This window comes from Amphiprion ocellaris, chromosome 20 (assembly GCF_022539595.1).
Source record: "Amphiprion ocellaris isolate individual 3 ecotype Okinawa chromosome 20, ASM2253959v1, whole genome shotgun sequence".
Lineage (NCBI taxonomy): Eukaryota > Metazoa > Chordata > Actinopteri > Pomacentridae > Amphiprion > Amphiprion ocellaris.
The window spans coordinates 29,020,998-29,042,718 of record NC_072785.1 but is presented as its reverse complement, the minus strand read 5'-3'; the positions used below and the strand labels follow the sequence as shown (position 1 = coordinate 29,042,718).

Genomic DNA, 21,721 nt, shown 5'->3' with positions numbered 1-21,721 from the left:
GGGGATACTTGAAGTGCCGAATTAGGACTCTGGTGCACTGCTGGTTTGCTAATTAAGTGCTAAAATCTCAAAAAACTATTAGCTGGGTATTGATGGAACCCAGGTAGTGCTCTGTTTTCTGACCAAATACCTCCAGAACTAAGAGTGTTCTCATCACCTCAGCCAGACGTAATGTTGGCGTCTTAAACTGTGTCACCCAGGTGAAAATAGATTTCTCCAAAGTAATATAATTAAAATTAAAAAATGCAAAATATGTGAATGCACAAGTGTTCACTCCTTTGATGGTGGCTCAGCTAATTCAACTTGGTGCTAAAAGTCCCAGAGTTAGTGAAATAAAGATGATCTGAGGTCAATGAATGTGTCTCAGTGATTGAAGAATAAAAACTCCAGCATCATGATGTGAAGCATGGTGGTGGCAGCATCATGATGTGACGCATGGTGGTGGCAGCATCATGATGTGAAACATGGTGGTGGCAGGATCATGATGTGAAGCATGGTGGTGGCAGCATCATAATGTGAAGCATGGTGGTGGCAGCATCATAATGTGAAGCATGGTGGTGGCAGCATCATGATGTGAAGCATGGTGGTGGCAGCATCATGATGTGAAGCATGGTGGTGGCAGCATCATAATGTGAAGCATGGTGGTGGCAGCATCATAATGTGAAGCATGGTGGTGGCAGCATCATAATGTGAAGCATGGTGGTGGCAGCATCATGATGTGAAGCATGGTGGTGGCAGCATCATGATGTGAAACATGGTGGTGGCAGCATCATAATGTGAAGCATGGTGGTGGCAGCATCATAATGTGAAGCATGGTGGTGGCAGCATCATGATGTGAAGCATGGTGGTGGCAGCATCATGATGTGAAGCATGGTGGTGGCAGCATCATGATGTGAAGCATGGTGGTGGCAGCATCATGATGTGAAGCATGGTGGTGGCAGCATCATGATGTGAAGCATGGTGGTGGCAGCATCATGATGTGAAACATGGTGGTGGCAGCATCATGATGTGAAGCATGGTGGTGGTAGTATCATGATGTGAAGCATGGTGGTGGCAGCATCATGATGTGAAGCATGGTGGTGGCAGCATCATGATGTGAAACATGGTGGTGGCAGGATCATGATGTGAAACATGGTGGTGGCAGCATCATGATGTAAAGCATGGTAGTGGCAGCATCATGATGTAAAGCATGGTGGTGGCAGCATCGTGATGTGAAGCATGGTGGTGGCAGCATCGTGATGTGAAGCATGGTGGTGGCAGCATCGTGATGTGAAGCATGGTGGTGGCAGCATCATGATGTGAAGCATGGTGGTGGCAGCATCATGATGTGAAGCATGGTGGTGGCAGGATCGTGATGTGAAACATGGTGGTGGCAGCATCGTGATGTGAAGCATGGTGGTGGCAGCATCATGATGTGAAGCATGGTGGTGGCAGCATCATGATGTGAAGCATGGTGGTGGCAGCATCATAATGTGAAGCATGGTGGTGGCAGCATCATGATGTGAAGCATGGTGGTGGCAGCATCGTGATGTGAAGCATGGTGGTGGCAGCATCATGATGTGAAGCATGGTGGTGGCAGCATCGTGATGTGAAGCATGGTGGTGGCAGCATCATGATGTGAAGCATGGTGGTGGCAGCATCGTGATGTGAAGCATGGTGGTGGCAGCATCATGATGTGAAGCATGGTGGTGGCAGCATCATGATGTGAAGCATGGTGGTGGCAGCATCATAATGTGAAGCATGGTGGTGGCAGCATCATAATGTGAAGCATGGTGGTGGCAGCATCGTGATGTAAAGCATGGTGGTGGCAGTATCATGATATAAAATATGGTTTAAGATGTTTCAGAAATCACTGTCAAATCACACAAGAATCAGCTCCATTTCAAATTTTATTTAGAAATTTAGTTTACATTATTTTCTGTACACCAGAAGACGTGTGAAAAATGTGTCTTCCTATAATGAATAAAAACAATAAACTATAACACTGATTTGATGTTAAAAAATTATACACACTATCAAACAACTCTCACTCCAATGTGATTTCTTTAGCAGTGAGAAGCACCATATCTGCCAGCACTATGATGACAGCAGCTCACATATTAATACAGTAACCAAAACAACCCACAGCAAACTGAGAAAAGTCCATTATTTGATCTCGATTCTGCAGAAAAACGGCCGAGTGTCGTAGTCGGCGCTGGTTTCTTTCAGAGTGTCCACCAGAGTCTCTTTGACGTTTTTCCTGTCGGTTTTGGAGAGATTTGTCTTGAGTTTGAGCAGAGCCGAGACGTGTTTTTCACTGTGGGTGAAAAGAAGAAAGTTTAAAAACAAAACTATGTCAGGTTTATTATTCATTATAACAAATGTAGAGACTCTTTCATGCGATTATCAAGTGAAGGTTTTTGCATTTGATGGATAATGTCGGGATGTTGGGCATAAATAGCAGAAATAATCTGTTTAAAAGTGGAAAAATATGAGTGTGGGTGTAGTTTTGAGGCTTTGTTTAAACTAAACTGTGTTCTTTAAATGTGTTACATTACAATGTCGACAAGTAACGGGAAAAAAATCTGGACTTTAAACGAGGAATTTCAGGCAGGTAAGGAGCAGAGTTCTGTGGGAAACTTTAGAGGCTTTTTATATGCACAGAAACAGCAAAATAACACACTGATGAAATGGAAAAGAAATATGAAAAAATATATCATATGGGCTCTTTGAAAACAAACTGTATAACTGTTTATTTAGCACTTATTTTGCCTCCCTGCCTAGAAAGCTCTGATTGGCTTGTTCTCAACGAACACAGCAGCACTTTAGTTTAAAAGTAGGAAATTTGGAAAACTATAAGGACCGATAAAATGATCTGATTGAACTGCTGTCTTTGGTTTATAATCATAAAAAAAAATCATGAATAAAACAGTAAACAATTCACGCCACACAGAAACAACATATGGCAAAAATAGTGGAATACAGTAGCATTTAAAAACAATCAAAAAGGTGAAATAACAGCAAATACTTGTACTATAATGACATTTTTAACAGATTTTTTCTTTAATTTTGGTAAATATTATCTATAATTTAAAAAAATGTGAAAATCTGGCAAATAATTTCTATTTTTATTTCCTTAACATACATTTCTTTTCAAATAATGGCAATTTAACAGTTATAATTCTGCAAATTTAAGAACAGTTAAAAAAAGTGAAATTTTACAGTCAAATTCTATAAAAAAACTAATTACTATTTGTAAAAAATATAATTTTTTGACACCATTATGTACATTTTTGGCCTGTTTATTTTGCTTTTTAACAGTCAAAATGTAAATTAATATTTATTTTCCTGTGATTTAACGACATATAATCTATAATTAAACAAAACAGAGAAAATATGGCAAATAATTATTTTTAGTTTCCTTCTATATTTTTTTCAAATGTCGGCAAATATCTGTAAAATAATTTGCTATTTTTGCTGATGTGAATTTAGTAAAAAAAAAAAGTGGTCTTTTTATTTATTTACTTCACAGAAACATATGAATTTCTATATTTTTCCCCATGTTTTTAGTAGATATAATCTGTAATTTAACAAAACCATTTTTCATTCCCTAATATACATTTATTTTTTTTTCAAATAATAGCAAATATCTGTTAAAAATATATATATATATCATTCTTTTGCAAATTTAAATTCTTGTACAGCTGTTTGTAATTTTGGCATCAAATATTGTAGAATGAACTACCATTTATAAAAAACAGATTTTTTTATGTGGAAATTATTTACATTATTGATTTTAGCCTTTTTTGACAGTTAAAATGTAAATTGACATTTTTTTCTGTCTGATTTTACTAGTTTTATGGGGAAAATTTGTAAAATCACAGTAAATTGTTTAAGAAATTTCTTAAAAACTTCTAAAAATTTCAATTTTTGAGAGTGTGCACACAGCATACAGTTGTATTTTTCCGTTTTTAGGCAGGTAACATGCTTATTATTATTATTATTATTGACAGGAAGCATGGTGGTGGCAGCATCAATATGAAGCACGGTGGTGGCAACATTATGATGTGAAACACTTGCTATTTATATTTTAATTATTGAGCTTTAGATGTGCTGGTATTTTGGTAAACTGTTTCTGGCCTTTATGCTAAAATAAGCCAAGTTGCCAGTTTCATTTACTGCTTATTGTTTCAGTGCATTTGTTTCACAACACATGACTTTTTCCAGATAATACAAAGCTGCTATTCGTTCATCATTATTCCCATCATGCAGCTCATCCTGCTGCCAGGAAACATCTGAACTCATTGGAGATGTTTGGCTCAGTTCACTTCCTGCCTCTGAAATCTGGGTTTGTTTATTCTTCCTGTAATGTCGTGTAAACTGCTGCTGTTCCGTCCTTATTGGGTCAGTTTCACTTGATTAAACAGACTTAAATAACCAGATACTGCGTATTTTAATCCAGACTGAAGGTTACCTGAGGTCAGGATACGCCGAGCCCAGCGAAACGATCTGCATCTGAATGGCCGGGACGTCTTGGAGCTTCAGAACTTCTGCGATCTTGATCAGGATTTCCTTTAACCAGTCCTCCTGTGATCCCTGAGTAGACCAAACAGAGACGTCAGAGTTTCCTACAACAATAACCCCGAGTTTCAGGCAGGATTTCATATGAGTCTGGACCGGATTTCACACTTAACTGATGCATTTCTAGATAAACAGATACTTTATGCATCAAGAACCGCATTTAATGCTCAATATGAAACATTTCTGGCACAAAAAACTCTCATGGAAGTAATAAAACTCAATTAGAGGGAGCTAATAAAAATATTTGCAATATTTAATGTGCGAAAATGATGAAAATCTACAATGCAAAACATATACAGTGTTCAAAAACATTTATATTATTGTACTATTGGCATTATTATTGAGTTTGTTTTTTTATTGTTTTTCTTGTAACACTTGCTGCATGAAGCATGGTGGTGGCAGCATCATGATGTGAAGCACTTGTACCACTTGCTAACTTTTTAAAAATCTCTTTTAGCCTTTAAAAAAAAGTTCTAAATTTAAGTTTTTAACTTTTATTCACCAAAACATCACATTAAATTCCTCATATGATGAACCTATTTGGCAATAAAACGGATTTTTCTTCTGATTCTGATCATTTAATGCAAGAAAACTTGTGGATTTTTAATATTAAGATTAATAAATAACATCCTATATGATTAAATTGTGTTTTTGCAGAAAAATTGTGGGTAATTGAGATATTTTCATTGATCTTTAGGGGTGATTGTCTGGAAACTGGAAATATTGGTACCAAAATGATGGAAAACCTCATGAAAAATGTGTGATTTATGGAAAAAAAATGACTTTATTCTATTTACTGAAGTGTTTTTTGTGCTTATTTAGTTATAGATAATGCAAAAGTGTGACTTGACTTAGAGTCAATGCAACTGTTCCATAGTACGAATATTAATTCACTCATTAAATTACATATTTAATGTTTTTTATGGGGTTTTCCAGGTTTGTTTGTGCTGCAGCTTCTAGCAGGTTTCCATCAACGTTAACCCTCCTTTTGTCTTCATTTAAGGGCAGCAAAAAATATTATTCTTTTCTCTGAAAAAAATCCCAAAATTCAGCAAAAAAATTCCCCAAATTTATAAAAAATTTGCAAAATCTCCAGGAAGAAAATTCCAAAAATTCCATAAAAGTTTCCCTTAAAATTTTATTTAAAAAAATTCCCAAATTTGGCAAGAAATAAAAATTTTTAAAATTAAAAAATTACAATTGTAAATATTTTCAAAAAATGAATTAAAATAACCCCCCAAAAAATCCTAAAAATATCTAAAATGATTACATATTTATCAGTAAAACTTCTAATATTTTTTTAAGAACATTCAGAAAAAAAATCAACCAAAATCCAGCGATTTTCGCTGGATTTTGGTTGATTTTTTTTCTGAATGTTCTTAAAGAAACTTTTTAAAAAAACATTTCCTTTTTTCCCCACTTTTTTTTCCCCCAAAAATTTTGAAAATGTGGAAGTTTTGACTGTGATTTTTTTAAAAACACATTTTCAAACTTTAAAACGGGTCAATTTGACTCGCAGGACGACAGGAGGGTTAAAGTCTATTTCCTGCTTTATTACTGGATTTATTTGGCTGCAGGTTGAGCTCCAGGGACCCTGAACTCACCATGCTGCTGAACAGTTTGTGTAAACTCTCTGCGTTGTCTGTAATGGTCTGATAGGCGTTCTGCTGCTTCTCCCTGTCCTTCAGCTTCACGTCTCCCTTCAGCAGCCTCCTCACGTATTGCTCCGTCACCTCCTGGTGAAGCCGACCCATCAGCTCCTGGAGGCAATCAACAACCACGTCAGTATTTATCACAATTAAAGCCGCACACGTTTAGAAAAGAAAATGAACAGGTGTGTTTTTGTGTTTTCTTTACCTGGTGACACGATGGAGACGAACCCTGAAGATCCTCAAGTTCTTTCTTGACGCTGATCATCAGCTTCTCAAACGGGTTCTTCTTCAGCCAGTCGCTGGTTCCCAGTTTCTGATAGTGGGGCTGAGGGAGGACCACACAAAAAGGTGTTCTATTTCATCACATAATTCATTATTATTTTAGCTGCAAACAGGAGGAAACAGTGCTTTTATTTGGGGACTATTTTCAGCAGCAGAAGGATATACATTTGGAGCGTTTGTGGAATTTAGTCTAACGTAACTTCAGTGTGTCCAGAATCGATCATTAATGTATTTTTAAGACAAAAAGGAAGAAAATACATCAGAATTTTATACTTTTTAAAAGTATTTATAGGCTCTTATGAGAATTATTTGTAGCAAGAAAAATTACTTTTAACCCTCTGAGGCCCAAAACTTGTCAGCATTTTTGAGAGCTAAGTTGTTTTTTCTTGCTAAATTGACAAAATTGCACCATTTTTTAGAAGCAAAAACAACAAAAACAGAACAAATTGTCAGTTTTTCAGTTACAGTCCTTGAGCCAGCTATCCGTTACGTACCGATCAATGGAGAAAATCCTCCAAATCGAAGCTTTGATTCGTGATTTTTCATCATCACTTTATTCTACGCGCTTTGTTTTAAAATTTGGCAAAAATAATCCATTTGTATTAAGAACATTCTGTTAAAAACTAAAAATTTGACATAATTTGGTGCAACTGTGAAGTCTTTAGTGACTCAGCTGCGACCAACAGTCATCTGATAAAAATTCAGGAACTTCTCGGCTGAACTGCAGGCAGTGTTTACATATCGTACATGTTGTTTCCAGGTTTTTTCAATATTTGTAGAAGAAATAATCTAAAAAAATGTATTTGTTATGTCTCAGACACAGTAGAGTGGACAGTGTCATTACATACAAAACAAGGTTCGACAACAGTTTTTTTTCTTGCGACAGTGAGATTGATGGCAAAAACAAAGCATATTTTTGCATCTTATATGTATCTTTTTGTAGTTCCTATTTTGATTGCTGTTCATTTTAATTTTTGATTTTGTTTTTTTACTCTACTCCAAGAGAGACTAGACTGTCTGTTTATGCACAAATGGAAAATAAAATCTTGAATTTATTGCATTTTAACTGTAATATGCTGCATGACAGACTGTTCAGGGTTCAGGGGCTTAAATTGCTTTTACTTCTAGTTTCTACCGTACTTAAAATGAATGCAAATTTAAGAAAACTGAACAACATTTGAGTGATTCGGAAGAGAAAAAGAAGTATTTCTCTTTAATTTAGTCATTTTTAATTTGTGAATCATTTGAATTCATAAAGAAATTAAACTTTTGTTTGTCTCTTAATTTTGGCTTTAAAACTTTATCAAAGGGCACAGACAACATTTCTGAGTTCTTTCTCCTTCTAGTTGTGATTCCACTGTTTCCACAGCGGTGCAGGACTTCATACTGCAGTGAAAATGCTCTAAATCATTAAAAACCATGAACTCACCTTGAGGACTTTGTGTATGGGGTTTAATAAATAAGCGTGAGCAGATTGTCTCATGTCAGTCAGGACACACAGGCAGCTTTCTCGAACGTTTTCAGCGAGCGGAAGTTTTTTTTTAACCAGGACGTCGCTGCAGACACAAAACACAACGTGCATTAACTCACAACAAAGGATTTATTAAGATTTATCCTCTGTTTCATCAGACGAGAGACGAACCTGAACTGTTGGATGCAGTCGAGAGTTGCTTTGATCAAAGATTTGCTGTTCGCTCTGTTCTGCTTGATGACGTCTTCCTGAAACGTTTTGTACCTGCAGGAGGTGGAATAAAAAACAGAACAATAAAATCAGCTTTTACTGTTAAGCACCAAAACATGATTCCTCATATGTTGAACCTATTTGGCAACAAAACAGATTTTTCATTCCGATCATTTCATACTAGAAAAAACCTGCTGATTTTTCATTTGGCCTTAAAAAAGTACGATTCTATTATTAAACTGCTGTGATTTGCATAACTCTCATCATAAAATGTTAGTAGTAGAGATACAGCATGGTAGTGGCAGCATCATGATGTGAAGCATGGTGGTGGCAGCATCATGATGTGAAGCACGGTGGTGGCAGCATCATGATGTGAAGCATGGTGGTGGCAGCATCATGATATGAAGCATGGTGGTGGCAGCATCATGATGTGAAGCATGGAGGTGGCAGCATCATGATGTGAAGCATGGTGGTGGCAGCATCATGTTGTGAAGCATGGTGGTGGCAGCATCATGATGTGAAACACGGTGGTGGCAGCATCATGATGTGAAGCACGGTGGTGGCAGCATCATGATGTGAAGCACGGTGGTGGCAGCATCATGATGTGAAGCACGGTGGTGGCAGCATCATGATGTGAAGCATGGTGGTGGCAGCATCATGATGTGAAACATGGTGGTGGCAGCATCATGATGTGAAACACGGTGGTGGCAGCATCATGTTGTGAAGCATGGTGGTGGCAGCATCATGATGTGAAGCATGGTGACAGCATCATAATGTGAAGCATGGTGGTGGCATCATGATGTGAAGCACGGTGGTGGCAGCATCATGATATGAAGCACTTGTTAATTAGTAGTTTTTTTTGACGTGCCTTCGTTGTTCGTTGTAAAATGTTGCAGATGGAGATATTTTTTATTATTCCAAGCTTAAGGTTTTGCTTATTTAAAAACCTAAACCTGATGTTTTAAAATTAGTTTTTAATGCCGTTACTGTTTCATGAAGTCTGTCAGTTGGACCGTGATGCTCTGAGCTTTCTGCTGGTCTCCAACGATCATCTGAGCTGACGTCACCCTCCCATTGAGGAGCTGAAAACACACAGAAAACACAAATTAGTGACTGTAAATCAACAAACGAAAAGCACTTTTCTGACTGTTTTACATCCAGCCACAATCAAACTCATGCAAAGAAGTGAAACCCGGAGACTTTATGTCACCTTTTTAACCTGCAACATGAGCGCTTCTGTAAATAAATCAAAGACTTTCCCTGATTAAAGCCTTTTTCTTCCTGGTTGGTTAATATTTTCCTCAAAGTTTGTTTCTTTTCCAGTTAATGTGTGAACAGGCTGAAACCTCCCAGTTTAAATGGTCGAGCAGAGCACAGCTATGAACATTTCTCTGCACGTTTTGTTCAAGATTTTACTGTAACAAACTATTATTGTACATTTTTCACCTTCGTTTGTCAGCATCAGTGGTTAAAATTAATCACCAGAGAAGTCTTTTATGATAATAATGCACGATATTGGGAAAAAAATAAATTTTTCCTGTTAATTCTGTGATTTTTCAAACTTGTTTTCTTGTTTTTACTGCAATGTCATTTAATTCTCCATTAAATTAGACAGAAATTCAGCTTCTGTTTTATATTTTTTAAACCATTCATGGCTTTATAACTTTACTAAGTGACGTATTGTCTTCTTTGATATACAACAATATGAAACAAATACATTCATTTTTGCAACATGATCAAAACTGCATTTTACTGCATCAACAATGTACATTTAATTGTACAAAAAAGCTCGAAATTTGACCATTTGGAGATTTTCTCAGATGCTCTAACACTAAGAAAAGAATCCAAGATGGTTTTCTGCTTTAAATTTTGCATCTTAATTGTAAATACCAACAAATTATCTTTAAAATTTGTCTTTCTGCTGTTTGGAAGCTGCTGAAGCTGAGCTGAAGTTGACCCCTTCCATATTATTTCACATTAAATCGATTAATTCTGATGATTATTGATTATTGATGCCGTACCACGATGACGTCGTAGGCCACAGGGCTGACGTAGCAGTTGTCCTCTCTGCTCGGTTCGTCTCCATTCGTCCACTTTTCCTTCTCTTCCTTCAGGATGTTGTCGAGGTTGGTCTTCAGTTCACTCTGGACGACAGAAAAAAAACATGAAATAAAACTCTGAAGCAGCACTTTGGAAACACTTTAGACTCAGAACAAGCACTAAAACACAACATATTGAGGATGTTGCTGCTGTTAAAACAACATCATGCTGAGAAAATCCATAGATCCAAACACCAGGATGTTAGCAGCAGCTTCTTTAAGTCCAGGAATCCATGGATCAGACGTGTTTTTCCACAGCATCCAACAGAAATCTGGAGAATCTGGAGTCTGAGTCGACGCCTTGAATGCTTCGTGTTTTCAGGTGAACGTTCAGCTAATATCCACATGAATGCAGGACTCAAGGTTTCCCAGCAGAGCCTTGCTGCTGCCGTTAATTCTCCAGGTAAACGACACACCTGGAACCTTGAAGAACCGACGCTTCACCTGCTGCCTCATGAATCGTAACGAGATCATCGGTGAAACTGATGTCAGCTGTCAGTGGTTTTAATGTTGTGGCTGCTCAGTGTACGTTTAAAAAGACTCCAGAAAAAAATGAAAATGCATTAAGAAACAATGATATGTTTAAAAACTGTAAATATATATTTTCTTAAATGTGAAAATGATGGTAAATATCTGTAAAATAGATCTGGAGCTGGTTGAATTTAGTTAAAGAACTCAATATCTGCAAAAATACAAACTTTTGATGTGGACGTTATTTAGGTTTTGGCCGTTTTTTAACGGTTTTATGGTTTTTCTTAATGCACATTTTTTCCTTTTACTTCTCATTAAAATACAGTAAAAATAGTGTAATGTTACAGCCAAATGTTGATAAAAAATGTATTTTTTAAATGTAAAAAATTATTATTTAATTATTATTTAAAGTTTTGGCCAGTTTTATAATGATCGACATGTAAATTTGGACTTTTTCTGTAATTTTACCAGACATTATCTACAATTTAACAAAACAGGGAAAATGTGTAAAATTACAGTTAAATATAATTAATTGAATTATTTTAACTGCAGCTAACTCACCTGCTGGTTGCTCAGAAACTGCTCCTCCAGAGGTTCCAGTAGATGTTCAGGCAGCAGTTTTCCCAGAGCTTCAGCATCGATCTCATTCACCAACTCTGGTTTCTGCAGGATCCTTCAGCACAACAAACATAAACTTTATTCACACCTAAACACACGTCAGCTCTGAAATTAACTTTGCACATTCATGTCCAACATTAATCTGCAGCGTTGCTCCAGAAGGTTTGTTTTTATCTCATATTATTTTACTCAAACAAGCAGCGACTTGTTGCATTAAACTGCTTTCACAGATCAGGGTGTGTCTGCAGAGAAACAGCTCAAAGGGAAATATCTGCTGAGGAGCTGCAGGATTTATTCCTCTATTAAAGAAGATTTCAACACTTTATTACACAATATCAGGGTGAGATGCTTTTATTTCCCAGAATCAGCCTCAACAGTTAAAGTTAAAAAGTTGCTTCCTTATTAATTCCACAGATTTAACAGTAAAATAATGAAGACTAAAGGGCCTGAGTTTTAGTCATAAAACGTCAAGAACATTCAAAGCCACTGTTCTGGTGCTTCGAATGTTCTTGACGTTCTTGAAAACACAAAACTTTGAACCCATTTTTCTCAAAAACTGCAGAAAGCAGTGTAGACCACTCTGCTTCCAAACCCTTCAACTAAAAACTGTATCTTTGATTCTTCCGTACGTGTAGACACAACGAAAACATCAATATTTATCTTCTGGACACCATAAGCATCGACAAAAATGCCACTTAAAGCATCAAAACATACTAGACAAAGTAAAATGACTCGTTTCAGAATGGTATTAAAGATATAAATAGTGTTTGATTGGAACTGTTGAGGCACTTTGTCTCTTGAGCTTCAATATCAATGCTACTTCTGGATCTATCGCCTTTAAAACAAACTTAGGACCAGAAATGTAGATTACAACTGAGTTCAAAGTTTAATTTGCACCACTCTGCTTCCAAACCCTTCAAATAAAAACTCTATTTTTAATTCTTCTGTACACGTAGACCCAATGAAAACATCAAGATTTATCCTCTGGAGGCCATAAGCAATGACGAAAGTGCCACTTAAAGCATCAAAACACACTACAAAGAGTAAAATGACTCGTTTCAAAATGGTTTTAAAGATGTAAATAGTGCTTGATTGTAACTGTTGAGGCACTTCTCCATGTTTGGGTCCTGCTACATCTAAAATACGCCATCAAACCCAGAAACATGAGGTACTACTTCACTCACCCTGGGTAGTACTTGTTGACCCAGAGCAGCAACAAGGTACCATCCTTATCTTCCAGAACGTAGTCGGCGATCTTCTTGAGCCTGGCGCTGAAGCTCTGGTGGAACATCCTGGCGTAGAGGTTGCAGATGTCCATGTCTGGAGGGTAGCAGCTCTTCAGGACCTTCACCACCAGCAGCAGGTCCTCCTTCAGCTGCCGGCCCATGCCCTGGACGTCGGCCTGCAGGGTCGACTGCTGGTTGTTGGGAGTCTTCTGGTCCTCCTCGTTGTCCAGTCGCCTCTCAACAAGCCGGCGCAGCGTCGAGTCGTGGCGTTTCCTCCAGCCGCTGGGCCTCCAGGACGGAGACGTCCTCTGGTTCTGCCTCCACAGCTGGTCCTGCTGCTCCTCCAGCTGGACGGCCTCCACAGCAGACCTGAGGGCCGCCGCCATGTTGTCACCATCGATCTCCAAACTCTTCTCCAGAGTCTGGAACACCAGCTCCTCCAGGGCTTCTCGGTCTGTGGCCAGTTTCTTCACTTCCTCCTCGTGACATTTAAGAGCCACAGACTCCCTTATCTCCCCGAACAGACGCTGCTCTTGTTCTATCAGCAGCTGGACGGCTTCACGCAGATTACGATCCTCTAGGTTCTGCTCAAACGTGGGGATCACTGAAAAACAAACAGGGAGCTTTTAGTAGAAGAAATGTAGGGTATATTTAGAGGTACAGCTAATGGTTAGCTTCAATATCAATGCTGCTTCCTAGATGTATCGCCTGGAAAAAACAGGAAGCTTTTATTAGAAGAAATGTAGGGTATATCTAGAGCTGCAGCAAACAGCTAGCGTTGCTATCAATGCTACTCCCTGGATGTATCGCCTTGAAAACAAATTGACTAGCAGAAATCTAGATCATATTTAGAGCTGCAGCTAACAGTTAGCTTTGCTATCAATGCTACTCCCTGGATGTACCGCCTGGAAAACAAACAGGAAGGAGCTTTAGAACTTACTAGTAGAAATGTAGATTATATTCAGAGCTGCAGCTAACAGTTAGCTTTACTATCTCCTGGAAAACAAACTGGATGAAGCTTTTAAACTAAAATTTTAAATTCAGATTATATTTAAAGCTGCAGCTAGCAGTTAACTTTGCTATCAATGCTACTTCCTGGATGTGCCGCCTGGAAAACAAACACCTTCACAATTTCACATTTTCAGCATGTTTATGTTGCACAGTGAAATTTGAGGCTGGTTTTCACTGTTATTTCTCATGATAATTTGGATATTTGTGAAGATATTTATGAAATTTAAATCTTGATATGTCAAATTTCTTCCAAGATAAAAAAAAGAAGTTTTTTCATCAGGTATTTTTGTGCATTGAAATTTGAGGCTAGTTTTCAGTTATTTCTCATCATATTGATTCATACTCTATAATATTGGTCTGATTAGTTCCTTTTAAATGGAATTATTTAAATATTTTGGTCAACATTCCCTTTTTTACATATATATTGCAATCTATATACTGCAGAAAAAGAAAAAAGTAGTATATTTATAAACCAGGCTATTTCTTTTGTATAGCATAGTGGAGTTACTGTAATTGTTGTTGGGTGTAGTGACTCTAAAGCTTTATTCCTGCAATAATTCTTCTAGAAATTCTATTTTCTACACTGTATAAGTGAAAATAAAACTATAATGTTCACCAAACTGACAGCAAATGACACTAAGCAGCATTTATTTGTATTTTCTGTCTCTAAAATGTTACTCTTTCTTCTTGTTTCTGACTGTGAAGTGGATTCTTAGGTCAGTTCTTGGATGTTTTAGATGTTTCTCACCGACTGGAGGCTCCTCTTCATGTATCTGTTGTCCATCAGTAATAGCAGAACCACCGACTCCAGCCGTTCCTGTTGGGCCTGCCTGGCTTCTAAACAGCTTCGGGAATTTTCCTTTCAGCCATCCTTGACCTGCAGATCTGCTGCTCTGATCTTGAAGTAGGTTCGGACTGGTGCCGCCGGCATCCGACGAGTTTGACCGACTTCGCATCCGCATCCTCATCCGGGCGGAAAACGAGCCCAACACTCTGAGAAAGGCTCTGTCAAAGCTGTGTGGAGGGAAAAAACGTAATTTAATTAAAAAAAAAACACAAATGAGAATATGATAATCCAATGTTAGCATGAAATCCTGACCTCAAGGTGAAGAAAAATTAAGTTACTCAGCCTATTTCATGAAGTTATCTCAACTTGATTTAGTTTTGAATCACGTAACGCAGAAATTTGAGTTTAAATTACACAAAACATTATGTTAAAGCAACATTATTATTTTGTCGACTGAACCCTTCAGAGTAATGTTTGCAACTTGATGGTTGATACAAAGCAGTAAATTGGATGTAACTCTAAAATTAAAGCTGGAAAGCATGCCCTGCAAAAAATAAAATAAAAATTTTTAAAAATCTGCAAAAATGTGGCACTAGAAGAGAAAAAAGAGGAAAAAGGCAGAATACTGTCATGTGAAAAACTGTCAAACTGGTGAAAATAATAGCAAATAAATGCAAAAAAACCCCAACAACAATGTAAATTAATATTTTTTTCCATAAGTTTAGCTGATTTAAATATTGTAAAACAATAATTTCAACATATAAATTCAAATTTTCTGCAATTTAACAAAACAGGAAAATCTGTAAAATAATGGTTGATTTTTTCAAATAATTTTTGAATTTCTTTTAAATTACAGCAAATATATGCAAAAAATAACAAGTTTAGCTGATTTAAATTCATTAATTCAGTAATTTTATGGTCACACAGTGTAATTTCTAAAGATGTAGAAATTGAACATTCAATATATAAATTAATATGATTTCACCCTTATTTTTATGAGTAATTTCTGTAATTCAAAATCTGTAAAATAATATTTATATTTATTTATTTATTCATTTATTTATTTATTTTACAATTATCTAATCCTTATTATAGATATAGTTTCTTTAAAATAACAGCAAATATCTGTAAAATATTACTTTATAGCAGATTTATATGGAGCAATAATATTATAATTTTATGGTTAAATGTTGTAAAAGAACAAAATACAGATTTCTGATGTGGGTGTTATTCGCACTTTGAGCCTGTTTTCTTCTGGTTAACATGTAAACTAAATAATTAGTAACAGCACTGATATGTTATCTAACACTACAAAGAAAGTCTGTAAAATAGAAGTCAACAGTTCAAACACATACAGCTGAAAACTCTTTAAAAACATGCTATTTTTAAAATAATAAATATATTAAATTACATTAAATCACAACAAAATGATGCAAACGAGCAATTTAACCGTCTGACGTCCAACAGTTGTTCATGAAAATCATCAAAGTCACCTTCACCACAATCAGTTAGCCAAAGCTGAGCACAAATAGTGCATTTCATGCAAGTAAAAGTGCACAAAAACATCAAATATGGAAAAAACTAGTAAGAAAAATAAGAATATATGCACATTTCCTGTGATAAAAGCCTCAGAAATGATCAAAAAAACCCATTCTGGACTCAGTAAGAACGTGGAATTAACTCCACAACTAAAGGTAAAAGCTAATTTAACATTTACTGTAAAGTGAAGACGGTAGTTTTCCTCAGAATTAAGCTCCTATCGACCCGTCCAGATGGCAGATAAACATCTGGACAGCAGATGTTTGTTACTCACCCTGATCTCAGTCGCTGCTGTTTGGAACTGAAGCTGCTCAGAGCTGGAGGGAGCTTTAAAGACGAGAAGGACGACAAGCTCCTCCTGCTCCAAGAACATAAAACACACACACACACGCACACGCACGCACACACACACACACACACACACACACACACACACACACACACACACACACACACACACACACACACACACACACACACACACACACACACACACACACACACACACACACACACTCTGTTCTGTTTTTAGATCCGGCTGCTCTTCTCTTCAGTTGACACTGAACGTTTTCTCAGCGCCGTCATGGATTCTTAGGAAACTCTGGACAAACATTTAGTAAATGCTGGATTCCCCTCAGAGTCAGTCTAGCGCCACCAACAGGTGAACAACACGATGGGGAGGAACACTACCAGCACTGCTCAAAAATTACACTTTCTAACCATTTCTAACTGCATTGTTTTCAACACTTACTTTAGTGATCTTTCCCTGTTTTGTTAAATTACATAAACTACTGTTCAAAAGTTTGGGGTCACTTACAAATCTCCTTTTTTTTCCCAATGAAGATGACATAAAATGAATGATAAATCCAGTGTAGACATTATTAATGTGCTAAATGACTATTCTAGCTGGAAACAGCTGATTTTTAATGGAATATCTCCATAGAGGTACAGAGGAACATTTCCAGCAACCATCACTCCTGTGTTCTAATGCTACATTGTGTTAGCTAATGGTGCTGAAAGGCTAATTGATGATTAGAAAACCCTTGTGCAGTTGCACATGGATAAAAGTGTGAGAACTGTCTGGGTGACCTCAAACTTTTGAACGGTGGTGTATATTAACTAGAAAAGCACTCAGAGGGCTTCAGTACTCAGCCTCCTCTATCTGTCTTTCATCACTCTTGTTTCAGAAATGTGTCTCAAGGAGCAAAAACTAAACAAGAAACATAAGCCACAAACCAGGAAGTTAGCTTCTCTTGCAGCAGCCAAGGCTACGCTAGCAGCTAACAGCTAAGCTAGAAGGGAGCCACAGATTAACCTGAAACAGAGTCTGGAAAACAATAATGAAGCTTTCAGATCTGGACTTTAGTGGGCAATAAAAGTGAAAGAATATTAAGAAAACAAGAAAATATTTGTGGCAGAAATCACGGCACTATAGAATGTTCCCATTTAATGTAGATGTACCCACAAACAAAATGAGCTTGCGCTGAGCACAGATGTGTGTTATGCATGTTTATGTTATGTACGGATACCGAATCACGTGACCTAAATATGTAGCTGGAATTAATGGGACTCAGAAACACCCCCACAATTTAATCAATTGTTCCTTGTGTCATTTCCAACAGATAAGTCCTGATAAGTCCTCAGTGGTGGATTTGTAGTAGGATCACAATCATGTGATCATCAGCAGGCAGCTAATGTAGTGTTCACTTGTTGTCATGGTTACAGTGACGCAGTGCAACTATCTGGCAATGGTACAGAAATCTTTAATAAATCCATGGATCCAGACTATAAGCTGCATCACTGCCAGAATCTAATCATTTGGTCCTTGTGTCATTTCTGACCTTCTCTGAAAATTTCATCCAAATCCTTTAGTCAGTTTTGAGTAATGTTGCTAACAGACAGACAGACAGACAGACAGACAGACAGACAGACAGACGTACTCTGATCATCACATAACTCTGACAGGTTTCTTTGCAGAGTAATGAGTTAAATCATTGGACAGAGTATTAATTTACATATTTCACACATGAAAAAATAACCCAAAACTGTGAATAATGTCCACATGAAAAACTGTTGATTTTAAGAAAAAAAATACACAATTTTTTTACTGTTTATTTCTTGCTGTAATTAAATCACCAAAATAACATTTTTTCACAGACATTTGCTGTTATTTTTGCAAGAAAATTTTTCTTTCAAACTTTATCCAACTTTATCCAAACTTTATTCAAACTTTAACCAAATTTTAAGCAAACTTAAACCAAACTTTAACCAAACTTTAACGATTAAATTTAATCAATATGTCACATAAATCATTTTACCACATTTTATAATATTGCTATTAATTTCTAAAAACTTTCGTGTATTAACTTTTATAATTTCCATACATGGTGACGCCGCCTGTTTAAATTAAACTTTTTAAAAAGTTGTTTGTATTCCAGCATGATCACAGCTCAGATACATAATAGTGCCGATATTAAAACTAGTGCATGCTTTGTGCTTTTTGCAAAATAAATGAGTATTTTCAGACATCATTTAATCATATAAATGGTTAAATGTAATCAATATATTACATAAATGTGCCTCAAATAGTCAAAAAAGGAACATTTTGCCGCATGCTTACATTTTTAACCTTTTATGTGGTGCCTATATTAAGCGAAAGCTTTTTAAAATCTGTGCATTTTAGCGGCATCATAATTCATCTGTACATCCATGTACTGCATTTTAGCTGGTGCTGAAATTAGTGCATGTGTAAATTAATATTTTCTGACATCTTTTAATCATATAAATGGTTAAATTGATTCAATATCCAACAGAAACTGGTGTCAAATGCTCATTAAAGGAAAACTTTTTTGTATGCTTTTGTGTTGATTTGCAGCTTTTGTGGATAATAATCAGATAGATTTCAGACCAAAATGCATTAAAAAGCCACTGAAATAGTAGATTTTACTGCGTTTATGATTCCAAAATGTGTTTTTTTTCATGGGTTTGGTTCATCAGACATGTTTAGCATCACCTCTGTGGTCACGACAGACATTTTCCATCCATCCAGCTGCAGGTTTTTGTGTTGAAAACAGCTTTTCTTACCTCTGATTCTGCGGGATCTGCAGGGGAAGCAGCTGCGAAGCATCGAACTCATGGCTCAGCTCAGTTTGTTTCTGTCTGTGCAGCAGCTCGACTGAACTAAAACGAAGAGAAGATGCAAATAAAGTCTGAAGCCAGGATGTTGGTTAGAGTCGGGCTGTGAGAAACCTGCTTTCCATTCATGCACCTTTGCACGTTTCCTCTGCACCTGATGTTCAAAAAAACAAAGGCAGTATTTAGTTTACACCCTGATATATCTCACCGTTCAATCTTTTCCAACCACAAAACACGTTTTCATCACTTATTCTGATCAAATGATCAACTTTTTTTCATAAATGCACATTTTTCTCTCAATTCTCAGTCAGAATTTTGACTTTCTATTGATTTTTGTTGTAGAATGTTTAATAATTCTGACTAACAACTGCCTCCACTCTGCTTCCAATCACTAAAAATAAACCGAAGGCCTCATCGATTACACTTTTACTTTCACTTCACTTTATCAACTGAGTTCACATTCTGCAGATGAGACGCGTCAAAGACGGTTTCACATCTTCTAAAAACACAGACGTCTGCAGCAGCCAGGTCAGATTTTAATTAGTTTTCTCTGCTTTGACCACAAGGACTTTTTATTTTTTATTTTTAACGACAGCCGTGTGTCACACAGCTTCATAAATAACCACTTAGTCGACCTGAGTCTGTTTTTTTCTGTTTAAAGGAAAACTACATAAAACAACCATTAATTGTTAAAAAAATAACATTAAAATCAGTGAGACAATTTAATTATTTTAAAATTTATAGTATAATTAGTCAAAATGATGTAGTTTATACCTATAGTTTTTATTTCTGGATGGTTAAATTCAGAGATTACAGCTAACACAGGTTTTAAAAGCAATTTAGAACAGTAATTTCTTGAACAATTTGCAGATATTCCCAGTTCTGTTAGATTATACATATTTTCCTTAAGTCAACGTATAGATTTCTGTTTTTCTCTGTGATTTGACTAATTATTATCTGTAAATTTACAAGAACAAACTGTAAAATAACAGTGTAAAATGTACATAATGAATTTATATTCCAAAAATGCCAAGTATCCACAAAATAAAGTTTTTTTTTCTTTTTGCTGATTCATAAACAGTAAAATTGTGTGATTTTACTTTTAAATGCCTTAAAAAAGTAAATTATTTATAAAAATTAAGAAAATACAGATTTTTGATTCTGACTTTATGTATATTTTTTGCCTTTTTCAAATGCTAAACCTGTAAATTAATATTTATTCTCTATGTTATTATCTGTTGTTTGCAAAATAATAATAAAATGTTGAAAAATTACAGTAAGAAAGAAATTTTTTAAATGTATTTATAGTTTTCCAGTGTTAAGTTTATCATTAAATCTCCAGTTGTCATGGAAACGCAGACGTTCAAAGGTCCTTGAAGTGCTCAAATGAAAATCAATCAACCATCAATATAAATATTGGACTTTAATCAAATCTAATTCAAAATCTAACCTTTTCTACTCCATTCTATTCATGATTACAGCATTAACCACGTTTAAATGTCTCATGATCACATTTATGTCTTGATTTAAACTTTTATTAAATGCATTTTTTAAATATCTGTCAGTTTTTTTGCTCTATAGCAGTTTGTTTTGTCTCTTTTATCTCAGAAGAGGAAGTTTTTTGTGTGTTTTAATGTTTCCATAATGTCACAAGCGCTGCGTTGGTCCATAAGAGTCTTTTGTAAAACAAATCAGAAAGTGTAACTAAGAAACTCTGTGGTTTAAATCTGAAGTGAAAGAAAGCAGACGATGTGAAAACAGACTCACAGGAAACACATCTGAATGAGGAAAAAAGCAGCGTTTAGAGGAAATGAGAGGTTTTCAGTTACAGCTGGGAGGTTTTGTTGTGTTTAACATCCTCCTCTACATGAAAATCATCCAAACTAAAGCGAAAACCTGAAATTTTTTTCAACAGGGAGGAGATATTGAGTCGTATTCTGATTTAAACACCGCTAAAATTATGTTTTCATGTCAATAATTAAAGTTATATCGTCTTTTTAATGTTTTATTGTTTCTTTTTTTGCAAGAAACCATGTAAATCTAGTTTTCAAAGCTGATATATGCTGTAAAAACAACAAAAAATGCTTTTCTTAAGAGCATTTTTTTCAATAATTTACCTTTTTTTTAGACAGATTTTCCCTGTTTTGTAAATTACAGATAACTTGTAAATCATGGAAATAAAATTTGAATTTATATATTAATCCTATAAAAAACATGCCAAAAACAACTACTAATGTACTAATATAACAAAATGTTCATTTACATGTATGACTGTAAAATTCTACCTTTTTTAACTTTAAAATGTTGTTATTTTACAGATATTTTACCTAATTTGAAATCAAACTTGTGTTTACTAAGCACAAAAAAAGGTAAATAACAAAGTTTACCTGTTTTGTTAAATTATACTGACTGTAAAATGAATAATTCTACTGTTTTTACCATATTGAAATAAGGAAAACATATAGTTATTTTTCAGATATTTGACGTAACTTGAAATAAAAATTATGTTTACTAAGTATTTAAAAAACGTTTTTTAAAAATAATCACGGACGGATTTCACCTGATTTCAGATATAATTTAGACAAATTTTAAGAATTTTAGAAAAGTTTTAGTCATTTTGGACTATTTTTGGTTAACTGTTGAGAAGATTTATGTAATTT

General features: G+C 35.7%; 1 protein-coding gene across 2 annotated transcripts; it reads right to left on the bottom strand.

The window, feature by feature from the left end:
* Window positions 1-1,871: 1,871 nt before the first annotated feature.
* On the bottom strand, window positions 1,872-20,083 carry tnfaip2b (tumor necrosis factor, alpha-induced protein 2b). Of its 2 annotated transcripts, none has more exons than XM_055006012.1 (13): window positions 19,011-20,083; window positions 16,201-17,817; window positions 14,349-14,614; window positions 12,548-13,193; window positions 11,307-11,418; window positions 10,197-10,319; window positions 9,163-9,257; window positions 8,137-8,229; window positions 7,924-8,050; window positions 6,418-6,537; window positions 6,165-6,320; window positions 4,454-4,575; window positions 1,872-2,296 (listed from the first exon to the last, which is right to left on the bottom strand). In XM_055006012.1, the coding sequence occupies exons 3-13, from the start codon at window positions 14,566-14,568 to the stop codon at window positions 2,146-2,148; spliced, it is 1,965 nt and encodes a 654-aa protein (XP_054861987.1). In that variant the 5' UTR covers window positions 14,569-14,614; window positions 16,201-17,817; window positions 19,011-20,083; the 3' UTR covers window positions 1,872-2,145. The 2 variants fall into 2 exon arrangements, with proteins under 2 accessions (XP_054861987.1, XP_054861988.1); XM_055006013.1 differs by lacking the exon at window positions 16,201-17,817 and having other exon boundaries at window positions 19,011-19,106; window positions 19,195-19,202.
* Window positions 20,084-21,721: the final 1,638 nt, after the last annotated feature.

Bases quoted from the DNA above. Each gene is read 5' to 3' on its own strand.
- tnfaip2b (XM_055006012.1), bottom strand. From the start codon at position 14,568: ATGAGGATGCGGATGCGAAGTCGGTCAAACTCGTCGGATGCCGGCGGC. The intron at 8,051-8,136 runs GTTCGTCTCTCG...TTGTGTCTGCAG, and splicing joins GACTGCATCCAACAGTTCAG to CGACGTCCTGGTTAAAAAAA. The intron at 6,321-6,417 runs GTAAAGAAAACA...GATTGCCTCCAG, and splicing joins CGTCTCCATCGTGTCACCAG to GAGCTGATGGGTCGGCTTCA.